Source organism: Urocitellus parryii, chromosome 9 (genome assembly GCF_045843805.1).
Source record: "Urocitellus parryii isolate mUroPar1 chromosome 9, mUroPar1.hap1, whole genome shotgun sequence".
Lineage (NCBI taxonomy): Eukaryota > Metazoa > Chordata > Mammalia > Rodentia > Sciuridae > Urocitellus > Urocitellus parryii.
The window spans coordinates 69,638,890-69,661,014 of record NC_135539.1 but is presented as its reverse complement, the minus strand read 5'-3'; the positions used below and the strand labels follow the sequence as shown (position 1 = coordinate 69,661,014).

Here is a 22,125-nt window from a genome sequence, read left to right as displayed (position 1 = left end):
TGATTTGAAATACACTGTGTGTGTGTATGTGTGTGTCAGTGCACGTGCGCATGTGTGTACATGTGTGTGTACATAGATCTTGTTTGGGTTTTGTGGGTGTGAGTGTGTGTGTGTGTGTGTGTGTGTGTAGATCTTATTTTAGGCTTTATCTTTGGAAACAGCAAAAACCTCTAACAATGTCTCAAATTATCCAGCAATTAAGCTGGGAGAATACCTGAGGGGACTCTTTATGACAGCAGGAACAATTAGTGAAGAGACACAGTCAGACACCTACTACCCTATCTGGAGTATGTAGCACTCGGCCGCTCTGGGAATTGACAGTCAGCTTCTACGCATGATGGTATGCTGATATCTCACAATTATAATGCTGATTACAGATGGCTGTGCCATCTGAGTGTGAGCAACTGTACTGCTAAACTACCCATTTCTGGGAATCTGGGTGGTGAAAGGCTCTGAGTCCTGCTGACAAGACTTCGAGGAGGCAGACAGAGGAGATAAAATTGGAAATAGGTAGCTTTTCTGTGCTCCCTGCTCTCCCCAGTGCCCAGTGTATCCTCGCTGTTTCTTGACCACCCAGAGATGCTCCCTGTGAGCCGCTTTCACAGACAGACTGCGTATCCCAGGATCTTTCTTCCATTCTCTTACTTTCCCTTCCTAGGGGCCCTGCTCAAGTTTCAAAGTTCAACAGCAGAATAAATTCATAGCAAGATATTAATGGCCAGTAAGACTTAATACATTACCCTTTTAAGGTACACCGGATCCTCAGAATCTTTTGGTGACCAACAAAGGGAGACATCAGTAAAGGAAATGTCAGGCTATTTACTGGCCCCAGACTGTGATACTGGGTTCTGAAATCATCTCTCAAGTTTTACCACTGTATCTATTTCACCTGTGAATTAAAAAAAAAAAAAAAACTTGGTGAGCTATAAATGGGAGGGGTTGGTAATGGACAATTTTTTTTTTGTTTCCTTTTCATTCCAACTTCCAAAGCATTTAGGAACAGAGTGAATTGTTGAAATTGTTGCGACAGGAATGCCATCAAGTAACTTGGGTGTGGAATGTCACATTTGTCTTATTCTAACTTGGCCTGAATGAGTGGATGAAGGTGAAACAAATTGCAAAGTGTGAGTGCTTATTAGACATTGTCAAAGGAGCAAACTAGACAAATGGAGGCCGCAGAAATGACCAGTGTTAAGCAGAACTAGGAGGGTTGAGACTTGCTGAAGCACCAGACTTGTCAAGCCTCTGCCAATCCCAGGGTCCCTGGGGGTTGAGGGAGAACGGCCATTCTCAGCACTCTGTGGACAGCAGGGAACGGGAGATCCAGGAATGGGCACCGAGGCTAGCAGGATGGCCTCTCAGATATGTGTTGGAACCACTGAAGAGCACCTGGGTTTTGTAGATGTTTAGCCACCCACCTGAAGCTGATGTTTCAAGCAGAACCTGGAGGAGGAGGGAGGCCTCTGCCCTGAATGCGATGGCTGAGCCATCTGGCATTGCAGCTGACCTGGAAATGAATCCAGTACATTTCAGACCTGAGTTACAGCTGGCAGGGGGAAACCTAGGAGACAGGTGGTTCCCTCAACAGCTGTACTTCCAGTGAGGGCCAGCAAGAAAGAAAATTTCATGCTCATCGAGCCTGCCTGGGTTTTCTGGGATCTCTCTTAGCTCCCTGACCTTTTTCTATCATAATTACCATGTCAGGGCAAATAATAATACTTCTTCCTGCCTTACTGAGATAGTCTGTGCAGGTCAATGAATCTACGATTTTAAGTGAATATGTTAAGTGATATATGAATAAAAAAAGACTATGGCCGTTAGCTGGGAGAACACTCATAGAAACAACAGTCTGTCCAATACATTTTCATTTTCAAAATGTACCCAGGTCCCATTGCAGGAGAAGTACTGACTTCTGCATGGAAGGTGACTCTCTAAATTTGGAGGTGTCTACTCTGCAAATTTTAAGATAACTTAGCCAAACACTGTTTTAATTAAGTGAGTCATTATGTGTGCACAATGAAGTTATAAACCATTTTTAAGCCCAGTAAAGGTAAAAACAATTTGGTTTTTTTTTTAAATGCTGAATGAAACACTGTGGCTATATATGCACACAATTTGTAATTTGAGGGTATATGGAAGATCTTAGGCAGACATGGCTTTTATTTACTGACTTAGAAGTAATAAAAGTAACACACTGTTCCCTAACTCATTCAGGAACCAGATTATGAAACCAAAAGAAGACTCTTGGGGTGATATTTCCAGACTTGACATCTATCCCAGGACCCCCACATCGGTACAGGTTGTTCACCACATGGGAACACCCAAATGAGACGGGGAGTGGGGCAGAAATGCAGCCTCTGCTCTGCCCGCCAAGCTGCAGAAAGGGGCAATGCACACTTGGAGGTGGGACCCTGTTTTCCGATCCTCAGGGTTTTCAAGCTGCTTGCCAAGCCTAACACCTGTGGCGCTGAGCTGCAGGTTGGTGGCAAGTGAGCCAGCAGTGACATCACCCATGTCCTCTAGGACATCCTCCTGTGGTGTTAGGGTAAGACTGGAGCTTATCTTGGTGTAATCTTTAAAAATCTGTTTTAAACGGATAGTTTGAAGAGGATCCCTAGTAATCAGCTGCTGAGTTCACTAAAGCAGGTACACAGGCAGGGCAGGCCTGGGGTTTGAAATTGGAAAGAGCTGGAGATTTGGGGTATCTTCCTTTGTTCTCCTCTGTACACTAGTCACCTTGTTCCTTTCTCCTCCTCAGTCATTTTCCCCAAACTGCTCACACACCATCTTCAGACTCGTACTTCTGGAAGAAAGAAAGTAAGAAAGAAACAAACAAAAAAAAAAGATGCCCTTCTTTCTTTGACCCGAAGAATCTTGTTCTTGGAGTAGCCAAATTGATAGTAAAATGGAAATGACTAAGAATGATTAAATGTCTCCCTCCCCCAGGGTGGCATTTGAATACTGGTGTAGCATCTGGACCCAAGGTTCTCAGGGACTCTGGCCGAGATTTAGTCTGGGTGAGAAGGCAGGTATGCTTCCTCCATTCCTCCACCCACTGTGTTGCTAGCTCTGCTGGGAGGCCCATGTAGTCCCTCCACATGCAGCCTCTCTTTTCCTGTTGCTTTCGTATTCTCGTATTCTCGTTGTGCTTAGTTCCTCTTTTTCAGTCCCCTGTCACCACCACCCCCTTTTTTAAAGGCCAATTTGAACTTCTCATTCTTGCCTCTGAGCATTTCTTTTTTATCTCCCCAAACTTATTCTTCCTCAGTTTTCCTTCTTTTCAGCCAAGCAAACTGCTCCACCTCTTTTTTAAAATTATCTCACCCCAGGAAGCTACCTGCTTGAAGTATCAGATTCTGCCTCTTTTTTTGAATGTGTATTAAGTGAAGTTGAAGTTCAGAACTTCTCTGTTGCTTCCTTGCCTGAAAGCTGACTCTGTAATCCTAGGAGAAGGAAAGCAGAACTTGTTGAGAGTGTTTGTTGGAAGCATTCAAAAATCTTTTCCTTTTTTTTTTGTTTTGTTTTGTTTTGATACCAGAGATTGAACCCAGGGGGGTGCATAAGCACTGAGTCATTTCCCCAGGGGAACCCTTTTTAATATATTTTATTTAGAGAGAGAATCTCACTAAATTGCTTAGGGCCTCACTAAGTTGCTGAGGTTGGCCTTGAACTTGCAGTCCTCCTGCCTCAGCCTTACAGACAGCTGGGGTTGCAGGCATGTGCCACTGCACCCAGCTCCTGATATTCTTTCTGTACTAAGCCCAGTACAGCATGGTTGGTATTTTTCTCTCTCCAAAAATGATTACAACAGATGACTGGAAACTGGGACTTTCCTGTTTAAATTTATTCCTTGCATTGAAGCAATTCTTGAAGCTTCTCTGGGGCTTGCATTACCCCAAAGAAGTTAAGATAGCTAGTTAAGTTTATCAGTTTAGTAAAATATGGACCGTCACACAGCCGGGGCACGTGAACCCTGATTAAAGAAGTCAAAATAGCTGACGCACAGGCCATATAAAAATGGTCAGTCTGCCCATGGTTCTTTAAGGAGACTTCCTAATTGTCTGTTATCCCCATCAGTCATTCAAATGATACATTTGAAGGATTTCTCATCTTTGGATGCCTGGCATTTTTTTTTAAATGCCAAGAAACCAAGGAGGCACTCAAGGTTTTGCATATTGAAGCTTGGTAGACTGGCTGAATCCAGTGTGGGACAGCAAGTTCGGAATGTCTTTTCCAGATGAGGAGGGGATTTGTCTTTAAGCATGCAATGTGTGGGGTTGGGGATTTAGCTCAGTGGTAGAGCCCTTGCCTAGCACACACAAGGTCCTGGGTTCGGTCCTCAGCCCTGGGGGAAGAAAAAAAAAATGCAGTGTGGATGGCATTGCACTTTATTTTCCCCTACTCCACTGAATGAGTTTTATTTTGAGATATCAAAGTGTCAGCATGTGATTCTAAATCTTCGATGGCTTGCTCTGCCCTGCCAGCTCCCTGCCCCAAAACCATTTTGTTCCATTTTTTTTTTCTCGGTCTTCTTTGTGTCATTCCCCCTAAATAGAAGCCACATCAGGGCCTTAGTTCATTTGTCTCTGCATGTTGCCCGGCTGTGGGTGAAGCTCATACCATCCCTCTCTGGCTCTATACCTTAGGAGCCTTTCCTAAAGTTGAGGTGAAAAGTCCAGTCTTGGTGAGCAGCACTTTGCTTCATCTTTTCCCTCATCCCCCATTCACCAAAGAAGGCCAGGCAATATCTTTTTCCTTCAAATTTCTCAACTGTTTGTCTACTTCCTTTTACAAAACCTGATTGTACTGAGAAATTTTAATGCTTATTAGCAGATGATCAACCAGTATCTTCATAAGTTGGAGAAGGGGACAGCCACCCCTCAGGATACCATGGTGCAGGAGGTTGAGGGTCTCTGCCAATCTGCCCTTGAGGGGCTTCAGACTTGGCTTCCACCAGCACTTTGAAAAGAGGAATCTGGAGTTGTGATATCACCATATTTGGTACACAGGCCAGAGTCTGCAGACATCTGTTGGGGCACACACCCATTCATATTATAACTTAATCTCTAAACGGCTCACAATATAGCCTTTCATTCTGTGTCCCACAAGGAGTGGGTGGGCGGAACTTTGTGTTATGTACCATGGTAGAGATAAAGAATATGGTGCTACTAGTCCAGCTTTTTAAGAAACTTATAATCCAGTTGTCTAAACCTAAAAGTGTTTTAAAAGTATGATGTTCTAGAGATACTCTTTAAGAAAATTATAGTTAATGTAAGTTGATGCAATTGTTATTGTGGTTTAAAAAAAAAAAAAAAAAAGCTCCTTTTTAAGTGGTTGTACGCTCTAAGTCCCATTAGCACCTCACCCAGCCACCACCTCCCACCCACATTCCTGAATAGCTGTATTCCAGATAGTTGGTGCACAGTTATGAATTGATCTCCAATGTGGGTAAAGCTAATAAATGTGATTTAGGATGAAAGGTACTGTGTAAGTGCTTGAGATGTTGTTATTACTGTTCTCATGTGCTTTATTATTTTTAAATTGTGCATCCTTTTAAGTAGATTATTTGTTCGCCACAGTCTCCATTATATCTAAGCAAAGCATTCACAGAAATTTCTAAAACCTTTTCATTTCTCTCTGTAGGTTGTTGTTTCGTAACATTTTATACAAGAAAAGCTGCACTTGAGGCCCAGAATGCACTGCACAATATTAAAACTTTACCTGGGGTGAGTCGGTTTACTTTTGTACCAAAATCACTTTATTGCTTGAAAATGGTCTTTTCAACTGAAGGTTCTAGTTATGGGTTCTTAGTGCCAAAAATGACTTTGGTCTTTTGAGGAGTGTGGGCTGACCCCTCTGTTCCCCACGGCAGCCAAACCCGCTGGCCAGCCCATAAAGGCGTGCTGGCAGTAACTCTGACGGCAAGAGCTCTCACATAGCCTGTCCCCTGGTTAGAAAATCAGAGTGACCCCACTGGGTACAGCAGGTGCCAAAGGGTATTGGGTGGGCTGAGATTTTAAAAGAAAAAAAACAACCCAATACACACAAGCGAAGCAAATGGAAAAGTAAAAGCTTTTACTCACCAGGAGCCCCTTTTCAAATTTAGTCTTTGGATTTTTCTTTTGAAAGGACAAAATGTACCCTGTACAGCCATAATATTAAGCCTCCTAATGATTTCTAAACAGTCAATGGTGGTTAACAAAGTCAATGTTTTAATGCCCAATTTGGGGCTTTGTGTTGATACAGAACAGAAAATACAAAGCTTACCATCTTTTTTTTTCCATTTCCTTCACAATAATATTTGATGATTAGTGCAATTCACTAGAAATGAACCAATGTTGCATACAGCAACTTCATCCGAGTATTTTATTCTTAAGGGACTCTGTGGTATTTTTGTACATTGCATGCTGGTGTAAACTTCTGAATACTGTTCAGATATTTTCCCCATTTGCCCAAATATCAGTAATGAGTTAATTGTGTAACATAACAGTATGCATTGGTTATGATGAAGAACTTGTGGGAAACCTGTGATGATGATGATGATCTTATTAAAATCTGATTTGATAAGAATAAAAGATCAAATAGCCATTTTTGATCAAATAAAAGATCAAAAACCTGATTTGATAAGAATAAAAAAAAATATCAAATAACCATTTTCAGGGTGTGGCTCCATGTCATTTACCATTCTCAGTAAGCATGCACAGACGTGTGCACATTTTAACATAGGCACATGTAAGTGTCTGTCTTATCCCCCTTTCTCCCAGAAAACATAGCATTTGTTTAATTCACCCTAGACCCTGAACATTGTATGGTATTTATAGTGGCAAGATGCTCAATAAAATATTCTCCAAATATTAGTTTGTTAATTACCCCAAAGTAATAAACCTTGAACCTCGATCTTGAATCATACCACTTTGGTTTTCCCTTTTTTTTATGATAGCAAATCAAAGAACAGAAAAGCAAGTGTATGTAACTAGGACAGTCCCTCCCAATTTAACTACTTCTCCCTGCAACTTCCAAGTTGGTTTTTAGTAAGGCTGCCGTTATTAAAGTCTAAGTGCTTTGCTTAGTGACCTAAAGGGGGGGGGGGAGTATTTCAGTTTCATTCTCTATGTAAATGGAATTTTTATAACGTAATTCTAGAAGATTGCAGTGTTAGATCATATTATTGAATGAAGCAACCAAGGCAGATTCTGGCTGAGCCAACAGTAGAGGAAAATAATTTTTTTTTCTTCCAGATTTTTATTCAAATGCAAAGACCACTTTGTGTTCCTTCTCTTAAAAATAAGTGCTTCACAATAATGAGCATACCACTCTGTAGGTGTGTTTTAAGAATTGCTCGAGATGATGAATTGTTATTTATTATTTAAAGTATAGTATAGTTTGCCAAATAGCACCATATTCTAACTGAATGCAGAGCTTGGTTAATTTGCATGCATCCCCTCCACTAGAAGCACAGCCTGAGCATACCTCTTCCTGGGGAGATGCTCTCCAGGGATCCACACTGGTGTGGATAGGGCATGTCGAAGCACATGGAAGTACTGATGATTGTACATCTGTTTGGGATACCTTACTCTGACCCTGTTCTCAGTAAACAAATAGCACCTTCAGTAATTTTTTTTTTTTTAATATTGCACCTTTTCTTTCCCCTTAGAAATTCTGCATGTAGAATTTAGAAGTGGCAACTTTGGAGACACATTATGAAGGATAGTAATTTGGAAGCTGGAAAAGCTCATTGGTAGATTGTTTTTGGATTTGTTTTTTACCCATTTCAGTTTTATATGTCCAATTACTTGAGACAGGGTAAACAAAAACTCGAAGTCAGATCTCATTTGTAAGGCGGATAGCCCTTACAGTGTGCAACACTTGCTATTGCCATTTCAAAGTGGTAAATGGGGACAGAGGTCCACATCTCCCATTTGTGTACAGCTTGATCTGATCAGCATCACCCTTAACAGCTGCAGGAAATGCATGAAAGTGGTTGCCTTTCAGTTATGTGCCTTTGGTGGACAGGAAGAAATGGGACCAGACATGAAAGATTAATGCATATTCTTGGGGAAAAAAAATATTACAGTGTGCCTTGCTGTTTGATTACAAGCCTTGGAATTAGTCAACATTTCCATAATTCTAAACCAATATACACCTGTTTTCCCACTGTGATGTGAAGGCACAACTTAATTTAACAGAAACCCTGCTGTGCTAAACCTCTCATTAAATACCAAGTGAGTTCGGTAATTTAAAGTTGTAGCACTACTATTTTAACTGGTTGCCTTCATATTATGAAATTAATAAGAAATTAATGATGCACTTTGCCATATGCCTTCAATTTCTTTCTGAATAAAAATAAAAGGGATAAAGAAAAATGCATCACCAGCTGACACTTTAAAGCTTTTCTGGTTGTAATCATTTTCCTGCAGATAAAATCCATTAAAAAGGCACTTGCTGCCTTTTTTTCTAAAGTGTCCAAAACTTTCAATTTATAACAAGATCAAATAGTGCTGGGTTGTTTTCTTCCTGCCCGCCCCCCCATGTAATTTTCTTTTGCAGTTGATGTTTTGAATCATAAGGAACTTTTATCATGCAACCAAACTTAATTAGTGTTTCAGGGTTTGCTTTTTCCTTTATGCACCATGTCCCTGTCTTGAAGGGAACAAAGGACTTGGTTGGTACAGGAGGGGAAACAAACTGATAGGATTCTCTGTTATGCAGGGGAGCTTGTCTCCTCTTTGATTTTAATTTAAAGGCACCCTCCTTTTTATGTGCTTCCTAGACTTTGGAGACCCTCTTTCCTGGGGGCAGGAGAAAGGATGGTGGGATTGAGGTGCAGGATCAGAGCCTTACTGATCAGTGCAAAATAAGTGGGGACACATTTCTCAAACCTGGCCTCTTGCTATGTAACGGAGAAAGATAACAGATCTTATATCTTCAGAAAGTTCAACATAAATCCCAGAAATATAGTAGTTGAAATAAAAGAAGTAAATTTTACAGCTCACCATGGACAGTAAGGAATAAGAGACTGGGAGTCACGTCCTTGGTTTGATCAAGCACTCTAGAAATTGTTGCTTGATGCTTAAGCAACGGATCAGATCTTAGGTTTGGTGCCCATTCATTATTGGTATTTCATGAGATTAATAAACCACAAATGATGATTGAGTGCCTACTCTGTGCCATGTACTAAAGTAGATATTGGAAGGAGAGGGCAGCCAGCAAGCCCAATATGGCCTCCAAGTGGCCTATCTATAAGGATGGACAGTGGATAGGCACCTACTACATGCTTGGTTTGTGCTTTAGTGCTTTTCTGCTTCTGATGAAATACTGGTTCCATGCATGACTGTCCTTGAGATCCCTACAAAGTAGCACTTTTATAGCCTGAAGGGATATGATAGCTCTGTGTGCTTGGACTGAGCTGCTTGAGGAGCCTCTGACTGTAGTGCAGCATTATTAGATCGGCATTTCCCACTGCCGTGCCATTTGTGTTCTCCGACAAACTTTGGTTGTTTCTGCTTTCATGGTGCCACAAACTGGGTGGGAGGAGAGCCTCCTTCATTGAGCATTTCAGGTAGGCACCACTGACAGGTCGTGCCATTCAGCAGAAATGTCATTGTCTATCATTATGGATCCCAGAGAGAAATCCTCATAAAAGCCACCTGCAAGATTCATTTTATTTTCATGGACCTAATTTCACTCTATTAAAAAATAAAATAAAATAAAAAGACCTTGATTGAAGCACAGAAAAACTACCAAGACCTTTCAATCATCAGATTGTCAAGGCCAAAAATCCTTATGCCAGTGTCAGCACCGTGCCTTATGTCATTCCTTTTTCAAGGTCTTAACACATATCGTCTCCAGCAATAAGGCTTTTTGATTGGAAATCCACAGCAGTGTCATTAGAGCATTCACTGTATAAATTAATTTAATTAAGGATGTAATAACAGAGAGGAATACAGTTTTGAAAAAGCTCTTAAATTTTAACAGCAAGGAGGAATCTGGAATCTAAATGTCTTGTAAAATATTAATTGCAAATTTCTTCCAGACATTTTCTCTGAGTATGCCTCACCCTTTTCTTTTTAGAATCACTACCAGTTTTATTAAATGCAGTTTATATTAAGGAGTTACTGCCCTAAGAGAACATTTGTTTAGCGCACTCCATTTCAGCGGTGGCTCACTGGAAGGTATTTTATAACAACACACACACAATCTGAGCAAGGACGACACGTAGATTTGAGATATAAAAATAAATGAGCCTCATCCAGTGGGAGGAAGATGTAAATAAAGTGGCCTCCTGGGACCAGCGTGTTCACCCACCAGAAGTGAATGGGCCTTTTCCTGGCCTGCCCTGGAGATGATTTACCTGTGTGGGCAGGCACCTTCTCCCAAGCGGGCTTTAGCTCAGCCCTCTGTAGGATTGTCCCTGTGTCCTTTACTGGTGGAATCTAGGGCTTACTCTTTTCAGCAGAACAGCTTGACACTTTCTCTTAATTTCCCCATTGTAATATATTTAAGGTACTCATTTTCTTTGAAATGCCTCTCCTGATATCTTTAATGCCTTTGATCTCAGAGCCATGATTATTAATATTTTTGCCACTATCACCACCATCATTATTATTTCTGTCATTATCTCTCAACTCTCATCTCTTCCAGACATGGGAAATTTTCTCCTACAATGCTCCATCTGAATCACAACCAAAGGGATTTTTTATTTTGTTTTGTTTTTCTCAGATGCCTTTCATCTAAAATTGTTAGCCAGGGGTGGGGAGGCCAGGATATCTGTGTTCTTTAAAATTGTTCACAATGGAGTCCCTTAAAGTTGTGTGTCCTGTGTACCACAGAGAATATCCATGCATCCATTCAAGAAACATTTATTGAACTTTAATTGTTTGCCAGGCACTGCTCTAGGTACCAGGGAATACAGGAGTGCATCCATGACCTTGACAGCTGAGTCGCCAAGAAACAAAGCCCATTCATACACAGTTAATGTTTACTAGAGAGTTATTATTGCCCACAAATACTCTAAATGTTCCAAAATATAGACAATGTCGATTTATGTTCTTACATAGCATGCGTAGAGTGGCCTGATTTGTTTCATATACACAGATCTGTATATTTATAAATGTATATCCTTATGCACCTTCACACACACACACACACACACACGAATATCAGTTTAAACAGATACAGGAAGATAGCACTTCAGGTTTCATTTTCTATGCGGCTCACGACACATTCTCACTTTACTGTTGTCAACTTTATTTTAGCCTTAGTGAACTATCTCAGTTCCTCAGCATAGTGATAGTTCTTACGTGTAGATTAGGATTGTGGCTGAGTCATATTACAAGGGGAAGTGTCCTTGAGAAGGGCCATTTACTTGTGATGCTCCTTGCTGTCCATCTGAACAGTAGAGTCAGGGTCACTGCCCTGAAAGCCTCTGGAGTCTGGGGAGCAACATTCCGTATGAGACATTGTTTCTACATGATAGTTTCTGTGAACTCTTCCTAGGTAGCAACCCAACATATGAAAAGTGTTTGTTGTGCAACATATAAATAGGACATCCATTTGTGCATTCTTTGGATTTACACTTATAGAGTTCAACCGGGGCTGAAATATTTGGCCTCATAGGACTGCATAAAGAAGAACCATTATCTTGCTGTCTGTATTGCTTCCATGTAATAATTGTCCCACAGAAATAAAAACTGAACAAGGGCTGGGGCTGAAACTCAGTGGTAGAGCATGTGCATAGATAGCATGCTTAAGATCCTGGGTTTCACCCTCAGTCTGTCTGTGTCTCTTTCTCTCTCTCTCTTACACACACACACACACACACACACACACACACAAGCTGAACCAAAAAGTAAGTTCTTTTTCTTAAGAATGACTTTTCTATGATGTAGAGTGCCGTGGTTTAACTGTGCAGGAGTCCCCTCAGTGCGGAATCCCCTTCCCACTCCAGCAGCCACACCAGGATGAAGGAGTAGGGTCAAGGTGGGGAACCGGCCCCAATTGGGATTCAGCCATGAACCACATGATTGTACCCAGCTCATCAGTTTAGGACGGAAACAGTTGGAGGATGGAGGGGAACCCTGAGACCAGTGTTTCCCATCTGGGAAGGTATATTTTCATACCTCACAAAAGGCAATGGGAAGTTGTTTATTTCACCCATCATGAGTTTTACGTGCCACCTGAATAGTGGGTGGGTTTGCATTGGGCTGACCATCTACCAACCCAGTAACTTTAACTGGCAATCATTTTCTATGTCTTTGATTAACTGAAATGAAGAACTGGGTGCTTTTAAAACATGACTCATTCAATACAAAAACGTCTATGGGAGAAGATGAATGACAATTCCTGAGTGGTAAAAGGTTGAAAAATGCCAGGATGCCAGGAGAGGGTCAAAGCAGGAACCCAGAGCCGTGATTTTTAAAAATTATTCACAATGGAGTTCTTCAAAGTTGTGTGACCTGTGGAAGGTGGAAGGTGTTATTATTTTATTTTGCAAACAGCATCATCTCAATGACATGCCTCATTAATAGGAATGTTGTGAGCACTTACAACAGAAAGTCTAGATTTGCAAAATTTCTCTTGTCATTGTTTGAAGGATGTTGGCAACATGTCATTATTATCATGTGAGGGTATGGTAGGGGGACACGATGGCAAAATGAAGTAATGGATTCCAGAGATAATCATTTCCCTATGATAGTACAAGAGTAAATTGGAATTGCTAAGTTCACTTACGTAGACCCCAGTTTCCAAAAGACTGAGAAGATTTCAAAAGAAGATGGGGGGCGGGGCAGGGTGGGGGGGAATTCATGAAGTTGATTAAAGGTCTGGATGGAATTGCAAAGAAAGAGGTTTTGGTGGTGAAATGAGAAAGGAGGACGTTTGAAATGAAATTGGGAAATGGTTTGAAATAAAATTGGGGTCTCTAAGAATTCATCACTAGACTAGAACTTGAGTCCCTTGCACAGGAGTGGAGCACAGCTCAGTAGACTGTATCCACCTGAAATGGGCTGGCCAGTTCAGGGCCTCAAGCTTTAGGCCACACAAAGCTGGGTGAGCATGGAGAGAATTCTCTTGGGAATCCCAAGGTTTTCCCCAACCCAACAAGAAGCAGAGAATAACTGGACCTGGGGAGGCTGAGGCCGGGGGCAAAAGGATCCTTAAAACTGCACAGCATGGCCAGATGTGGTTCATTCAAGGGACTGACGCTGGTCACCTAGGAGGAGGCAGATGGGAACAAAGCTTCTGTTTTTCTTCTTGTTTTAGCCGTAGACTATCATAGTACCAGGGTGCTCGAGAAGTCTCATTAGTATTGTGACATAAGCTATTAAAGTTGTTTTGATATTAAAACATATTTCAGGACTATATCATTATAGCTCTCACTACCCACAAGTCACTGAGATGAAAAGATGAACAATAAACCTTGTATGTGCAGAACGGGACACTGTGACAGATGTTCCTTATACTCTTGGTTGTTCCTGGCCGTCATGGCTTCACTCTTCCACCAACACTTTAAAAACACTTGAAATTCCTTCCAATCCTCTGCAAGACAAAGTGGTCAGACTAGGACTCTTAGAAGAAAAGTCCTTTTCAATCTTGTGGAATGTTCTTTGACTTCCTGGCCTTGTGGTCATGTCTTGGTTAACGGTGTGTGGGGGGGGGGGGGAATAGACCTGTATGACCTGATTTGCTTCAGTTATTGGTTAGGATTTGAGAGTAACATTTTAGACAAGTCTGGGTCATTCCAAACTCACTCATTTGGAGATTCTCTAGGTCTCTGCTTCCCTTGCCCTCTGGTCAAAACCTACCAAGGAGCTCAGCACTCGGTTTTCTCACCAGGGAACAGAGGAAGGATAAGGAAGGGGATGAACTCCATCCAGCAAGTCAGCCCGATTCCTTGGTTTGGTGTGAAGGGGTGTTTGGCCTATTGAGGTTTTAGGATTACTGCTGGATTTCCTTTATCTCTTTGATTCCAGCCCCCCATTAACATGGATCAATGAGTCATCTGTGTTTGCAAATAGCTTTACGGGTTTGTTTGTTTGTTTGTTTGTTTTACCTGTTATCCCTTCTAAAAATATTTCGGGTGATGCACTGAAAGTGCTCACCTTGTTATACTGAGGACACCTGAGGTGCCAGAGCTTCAGTTCACTTCTCTGACCTTCCCTAGAAAACCAGTGATAGAACTAGAAAGAAAGGTCTGGTTACTACTCCAGTAGCTTGGCCTCATGGCAGTGGGTTTAGGCCATTGTCCACCACACTATAGGGAATGAGAGACATGACTTGGGCCAACATAATAACAAAAATCTTAAAAGTAGTTCCTATCTTCAGATTTCCCATATGGAGACTCCATAACTTTAATTTTCGCCAAGGCACAGGTTGTGTAGCCCCCCATTTTAAAGCTAAAGTTCAAAGAAAATGAGTAACTCATTTGGGGTGACCCAGCTGGTCACTGAATTTATAGGCAGTCGGACTCAAACCAGTGTCTCTGGACTCTGAAGCCAAGGGACTTTGTACCCTACTTGCCAGTCCTGGCTCTGGATGGCATTAAGGGGTCTCACAAGGATCACATTTACCCCTTTGGGGGTTGTTCCAAAATAAAATAAGAAGCCTCACTCCTTCCCAGTACTGCAGCTCAAGATGCAGTATCCTGAGCTGATAGTGAGTTTGGGCTAGCTGGGACATGCCAGGTGGGATGGAGCCTGGGATCAAAAGTCAGCCAGACACCCTCCCACCCCCCTCGCCACCACCACAAGCTCATCCCACTACAGCAGACATTTGGCACTCAGGGACTCAGCGTGGTCCTGGACATCAAGCTGTCCTCTCTTGTGCACACCCAGGTCTTGTGTGGCGGGTGAAGCAAAGTGTTTACTTGATACTAGGGTACAACATTACTAAGTCAGAGCTCTCCGGGAGGAAGCTACAGCTCAAAGACTGTCATGACTGTAAGAGGAACTGCTTTGCAAAAATCATTATAAATGCAACACCTTTCTTTGGAGGAGTGTAGCTTTACCAGCACCCTCTCATTGACATTCATGTTATTAGGGTGCTTTTCTTTATCTGCATCCACAGGCTTTGAGGGCCAGCCCACAATCTGCATTCTAATGCCTCTCTCCATCCAGCTGGCCTCCCTCCCCTCCCTCATCTCTCTGCTTCCAGAAGGGCAAGGTAGGCACCTGCAGATCATCTCAAAAGAGGGAGCAGAATCCCTGTTACCTACAACCCCAAGCATGAAGCAGCAGGGAAAAGAGGAGGCTGTGGCCATGGCCTGAAGTTGGGAAACAACTAGAAATTTCACCCACCAGCAATCGGCACACCCTGCTGCCCTTAAAAATGCCTGGAAGCCTTCAGAAAGCAAATAGTTCTACTCTGTTGTTTTATTGATGAGGAAACTCCAATCTCAGCAGAGAAGTCCACATAATCATCTCAGCTTCTGAATCTGCCACCGCAGAATCTGCCTGTGAGGAACTGGACACTGCTGTAATGAGGCACTAGGAAGTGGAACCACCCAGCAGACACCACACAGTGGTGTGATGAGGTGGAGCACAGCACTTCCGGGCCAGGGCTACAGTCCTGGCCTCAGTGACATCAGAGTCATGGAGACTCTCAGCAGAGGTACCTGTCACTGAGGGTCTAGAAGCTTGGACACTCCTGCCCTCCTCTTCGCATCCTGCCATCTGCTAAGTCCTTCCAGAATATTCTCCCTCTTCATCAAGAGGCAGGTTAGGATGAGAAGCAGAAGCATTAACTAGGATATTAAGTGCTATGGTTAGTTCTGTCTGGCCATCACTTCCTGGTCTCTTGTTTTCGCATGGACTCAAATGAGTGTCACATTTGGAGGCAGAGGCTTGGGAGACTTCCACCACTCTGCTAGTTGTCAGAGGAGGCACTAATGCTGGGATGGTGGGCTTTGGAGCCTGGAGTTAGACCAAGAAGTGCTCAGCAATCTTTAGGCCCACCTTCCACCACACTGTCATGCATCAGGGACAGGAAGGACTAAGTGGGTATGAAAAAAACATTCCTGGAAACTCACCTCTACTTCTGAGGCTTAACTCAGTGACTGTAGATCATAGCACTCATGTGTGTGTATTTTTTTTTTTTTTTGGTACCAGGAATTAAACCTAGGGACACTATAGCTTTACCACTGAGCCACATCCCCAGCCCATTTACATATTTTATTTAGAGACAGGGTGTTGCTGAGTTGGTTAGGGCCTCACTAAATTGCTGAAGCTAGCTTTCAACTTGCAGTCCTCCTGCCTCGGTCTCCAGAGCCAAGCATATATTTTGAACTACGAAATCCAACACTTCATATTTACCCAAACACATATTATTGTTTCTTTAGAAGACCCTGTACTTATACCAGAAACCGTGTCAGATATTTTGCATTAAGTAGCATATGGGATACCACATACAGTAAAAGTACTGTCAGCAAGTCATAGGAATCAAAAAGCAGAAAGTTAATTGCTGCCATTGCACATGTTTTACATGCTGGGTATAAAGTCAACAGCAGTTATAGAACTTCAGGATAAGTATATTTCTAGAAAAAGTTGCTTCTGTAAATGTTTTGTCTGTGTGACTGCCGTTTTCAATGACTTCCAGAAATTAGATAATTTAACCGAATAACAATAAATGTTCAATTAATCAAAGTGGCCATTAACATTTATTGAGTGCTAACTATGTCCTGGGAACTGTGCCAAGAGCCTTATAAATACTGATCTTATATAAATAATAAAAAAATACTTTGGTTTTGGATTCTGGTTGCCTTTTCAACTAGATGTCTGTTGTTCAAGTTCAAGAGAGTTAAAGGGGCAATACCCATTAGAGAAAACTTTTCTAATGACAAATCAGTGAATATCTTTTGTGGCTAATGATCGACCTACTCCAACTAGATTTAAGTACAGTAAGCCCCCTCATGGGGATGGGGGGATGCCCAGTGAATGTCTGAAATCACAGATTGAACCAAACTCCGTATATGCTGTTTCTTCTTAGACTTGCATACAGTACAGTGTCGATATGGTAGACAAAGGAATGGTTTGTGTCCAGGCAGAACTGAGCAAGACTTCATCATGCTATTCAGAATGACATGCAGTTTAAAATTTACTCTTTAATTTCTGGAAATTTCCGTTTAATATTCTCAGACTAGGGTAATTGAAACCCTTGACTATGGGTAATTGAAACCATGGAAACCTCTGATAATGGGGCCTGCTATATGAAGTAAAAGGCAACTTCCAGTCCATGGAGACTGACCTCAACCTGTCTTTCTGTCCTTTGCTCGTATCTGACTTAGTTTACAAGTATTAGTAGAGCCTATCATTTAAGTAGGCGCAGAAGCGTTAGCCTAGATTTTGATTAGTTCCATCTTTTATGCAGTTCATAGAGGCACTAACTAGAATCACAACTCTCAAAAAATATTCTCACAAGTACCACAGAACCACTTGTTAGAGAATCTCAATTACTCCTCAGTCACCACTGTCTAGATATAATGCCTCTATAAGTCATTAACAAAATCTAAATATCAGTAAAGACAATTAAAAATAAGAGTCAAAAGCCGGGGAAATCCTAAAGCTAATTGCAGTCGATTTTTGTTTGTTTGAATTTGTCATATGGGCTAATAGAGGAAGAAAGGGCACACGGAGGAAAGCAGGCCAGAGCCAATGACACACTACAGGCACAGAAGCATAAGTTATTTAGCCTTCTCACTCCACAGATGAGGAAACTGGAGCCCAGAGAGCTCAGCTATAGCTGAGGTGAAAAATGTCACACAGCCAGTTAGCAGTGGAGGCAGGACAGCAAATCATGTCACTCTCTACAATTTATCTACAAGATCACGCCAAATGCATTATTTTAATCAGAAATGCAGGGCCCATATTACCAGTCAGTCCATGATGTTCCCCCCCAGGACATGAGGCTGTTGAACTTGATGCCTCCTTTTCTCATTTCCATTCTCTAAGAAGGACCCAGGGAGGTTATAATAATATTCTTCCCAGCCATTTACCTAAAAGGAGGTAGATGCATTTATAAAGAATTGAGGAAGAGAAAGGAAAGTAAGTGGTCCTTAATTCTTAAGTCTAGTTGCATTTACAACTCAGGCAACTGTGGCTGTGCAATAAAACCGCTTGCAGAGCTTTAAAAAGTACCTATGGCTATGCAGTACCATAGAGGAACTAAAGAAGGATCTCTGGGCTGGGAGCCTGGTATCGGTATTTTTGAAAGCACTACAAATAAGTCCAGTGTTGAAGCTTGCTTGAGAGGCACTGGTGGAGGAATGAGCCATCATTAACCCCAAGGACTGGATGTTGATCAACTTGTTTCCCAGGTCCACCCTTCATGGGGGCATACTCTTATCTCCTGACCATCTTCCTATGAGTACAGCATAGTTCTGCTAACTCAGTGTGCTCTGTGAACTGGCAGCATTGCAGTCATCTGAGAACACATTAAAAATGCCCAGACCTGCATTTAAATTGGATCCCCAGGGCTGGGGTTATGGCTCAGCGGTAGAGGGCTCTCTTAGCACGTGCGAGGACCTGGGTTCGATTCTCAGCACCACATAAAAAGAAATAAATGACATGGAGGTATTGTGTCCAACTACAGCATATATATATATATATATATATATATATATATATATATATATATATATATATATATATATACTGGCTCCCCAATCCTTCCAAATGTACACAGGTGACTGTGAGGTATCAGATGTGTGAGCTTGATTTTGATAGTCATTTCACAGTGTATCTTAGCTACATATCAAAATATCACTCTGTGCATTGTAAAAAAATGAAATTATTTAAAAATTAAATTTGGGTGATACATACAGTGACATTTGAGAAGCACTGTTCAGTGGGGCTAGGCCTTACCAATGCTGTTTTCCTGGATCTCATGGTATACAGAAGGTAGCCCTGAATGTAAGGAAATATGCACCTCTTGCACCCACTGAATTGGTGTGTACTGAAGAGGAGCAAGATCTGCTGTGGCACTGAGGCTTCACCTTCCTGACTTTTCAGATGTTCTAAAGGCAGTGTGGGCCAACCTTACCATCCAGGACAGAAGGTAAAGCAGTGAGTAGGAATAGGAGAACATCCTGTCTTCCACTATCTTCAAATGGATGATTACCTCTCCCTTCCCATCTGTACTCTAAAACCTGAATGGAACTCACATGGAATTAGGACATCCCCGACTATTAGGGAATAAGTGGAATTGGTACTATTTTTAGCACAGTTTTTCTGGCCAGAATAAGCTAATTCTAACGCATGAGGAGCAATTTTCTGCCACAAAGAGTTAATCAGTAATACTCAGCAGCCCTTTTCCGCTTTGTAGAAACCATAGGAGTGTGGGCTCTCTGCTGCTTCATCATTCATGGATTTGAAATTCCTTACCAGGAAAACAAAGCATTTATTATCCTGTTTTTCTTGATACCCACAGCTTGAGAGACTTTTGCTGACAAAAAAAATTTAACTACCGTATGAATGCTAGAGTAGAATGCTCCACGACATAAGAAGTATTAGATATACACACATCACTCTGCAATTTGGAAGGCTTGGAGAGACAGTCATCTGCCCTAAGCTCTTGTGACATATCCCTTTGAGCTTGTTCTAGATTCCCATCTTTACTTCTTGTGAATCTGGAGACGCTTTTCAGATTTTGTGTTATTCTTAAATCACTTAAAGTACAGCCAACATCCTTGGTAGCAATCTGTAAGCACCAAAATCATTTATTGCTGCATAAAACTGAAACTGACCATGGCTAGCGTGTGCCTAAATTAGCAGCGCTGATTATGAGACCAGCATCAATGAGTGAGCTGCAGTTAGCTGACCAAATAAGAAGCAGGGATCCAGGGACAGAGGATCCATGTGGAAAAGGAGGCAGTGGAGCAGGAGAAGCAAGAGCGTATGTCCCAAGAAGAAATCAGACGCAAGGTCCCACACCGACTCATTAGACCTGCACAGAAAAGAGCATCTAGGAGGAGTTCCTACAGTGGAAGAGGAACACCAGGCTTCTCTTGGAACTTAAAATACAAATAAGCATGATCTGTTTATTTTGCTCATGAGAGCCAAGCGACCAACTCTCCAGGAAGAAATCCTGCCAGCTGAGTGTGTGTGTTTGATATAGTTCACCTTTACAATCTTCTACCCACTTTTGCATTTTGGTATCTGAGTAGAGCTGAGTTAATAGATTTGAAGCTAAAAAAAAAAAAAAAATAGCCTGGGGGTGGGATTGTGGCTCAGGGGTGGAGCGCTTGCCTAGCACGTGTGAGGCACTGGGTTCAGTCCTCAGCACTGCATAAAAATAAGTAAAGGTATTGTGTCCATCTACAACATAAAAAATTTTTTTTTAATTTAATGATGCATTTTTTGGAGATTTATAAACCTTATTTTCTGGTCAGCGTCTGTGCCCTGGTCAGAGAAGCTGAATCTCCTTCACCCTTAGTCTTGGGGATGAAGGTTAGAAGTAGGTTGCTCGTCCACATCAGGATCACACATCATAATCAGCAGGTCAGCTCACTAGTGAAGATAAGTCTGGACACTCGAGCTGCTTGACTAACCACAAAATCTCCTTGTTGTCTGGAAAGGAAGGAAGGAGCAAAACTAAAGATGCTTTGGTCCTTGTGCCAGTCTTTGGTAGCACTTCTGAGATGTGCTTTGACGATGACCACGTAGAAGTGGGCTGTCCTGGTTTTAAGAATAGACTCGTGTTATATTTTTATGTAATTGGCTTCAGAGGAGATAGGAACGCAGACTCCTAGATGCAAGAACATGCCGTGTACATGTCAGCGCTCTGATGAGAGGCAGATCTGTCAACGGCAACTGTGCCAAGCGCCTGGTTCCCAAAAATAGCATCCCACGGTCTTATATAACCACAACAGCACTTGTCGCATAGATGCTGTAGTTTGTATGCTTTGGGTGTGTTCTCAGGCATCCAGTGTTGACTTTCTTCCCTAAATGTGATGTGCACTTCCACTTTTACTGCTATGTGGATATGAAACATTTCCAGTGAAAAAGCTTTGCTGAAAAAGATCAGATGCACTTTAGTCTTTTATAAAACTCTAAAGAAACGAAGGAATGAATAAACCCAGATGGTCAGACCCAACTTGGATTTATGAAAGGGAAGGTTGGCTCTGAACGCAGAAGGAGCTGTCCTGGAGCAAAGTTAGGGTAACAGCACCACAGAAAGACCACCCCAGCACCTTCATCTCACAGAGAAATGAGACGTCATTCACGACACTTTCTCCTCAAATACAGGAATTATAGTGTGATGGCAATCAGAGAGTGTAATGAAGTAATACCTGTAAGCATCTGTGTCCTGACAGTTCTGTTTTCATCCCTTCCTTCTCAAACTGCATCACCTCCTTAGGTCCCTGTCATTCATTCTCGTGACTTCTACAGCCTCCCTAGGCTACTGACTGGCATCTCTCCTGACATCAGACTTTTCTGCTAAGCCCCAATCCTAGATATCCATTATCTGTTATGGAACTGCTCCATCCAAATGGTCCCCAAGAAATTCTAATACTGAAGTCATTCTTTTCCTGCCACCAACCAGGGCCTGTCTCAGTGAAGTCGAGCAACCAAGACAAAAGCTAGACGGCAGCCTCACCTTCTCCTCTTCCCACACCGCCCCATAATGTCCCCCATTTCTGGTCAGTGAGATAATCCTATGTCCTACTGTAGTTCCCTCTCTTACCATTTGGGACCACAGGGACCGCAGCTGTATGAAAGCACAAGGAACTGGATGGTGGGGGGGGGCGGGGGTTCGAGATTGGCCCTGTGGTAGCTCTGCTCCTGGAATGGGCACAGATGGGGCGGAATAGAGTGGGGCACTGGTGTTGTGCCCGCAGCACACTCTGCGGGGTGCGGGGGAGAGCGTGGTGCCTTGTGGCAGGAGCAAAACGCGACTGCTGAGTTCAGAGGGGAGAAGTCCACACCAGGCCCCTTTTTTCCCTTCTGCCTCTAGGACATTCCTGACCACACATTCTACCCCATCCATCCGACACCACACTCTCGCTGCCCCACAGTTCTGGGTGGGAGAAGTCAATATCCCTTTATTGTGGTCCCCTGTTCCATGGGTCTGCATTTATCCTGTCACCTGCTGTACCTTATTGCCCGCCGCTGTTGACACCTCAGTCTCTTCCAT

General features: G+C 42.4%; 1 protein-coding gene across 8 annotated transcripts in view; it reads left to right on the top strand.

The window, feature by feature from the left end:
• The window catches only part of Celf2 (CUGBP Elav-like family member 2), a 497,862-nt gene that overhangs the window by 379,293 nt on the left and 96,444 nt on the right, over window positions 1-22,125 (top strand). For all 8 annotated transcript variants that reach the window (XM_077802701.1, XM_077802699.1, XM_077802700.1 and 5 more), the window contains one exon: window positions 5,644-5,726. In XM_077802701.1, coding sequence (XP_077658827.1) covers window positions 5,644-5,726 — 83 coding nt within the window. The remainder of the gene's footprint in view (window positions 1-5,643; window positions 5,727-22,125) is intronic.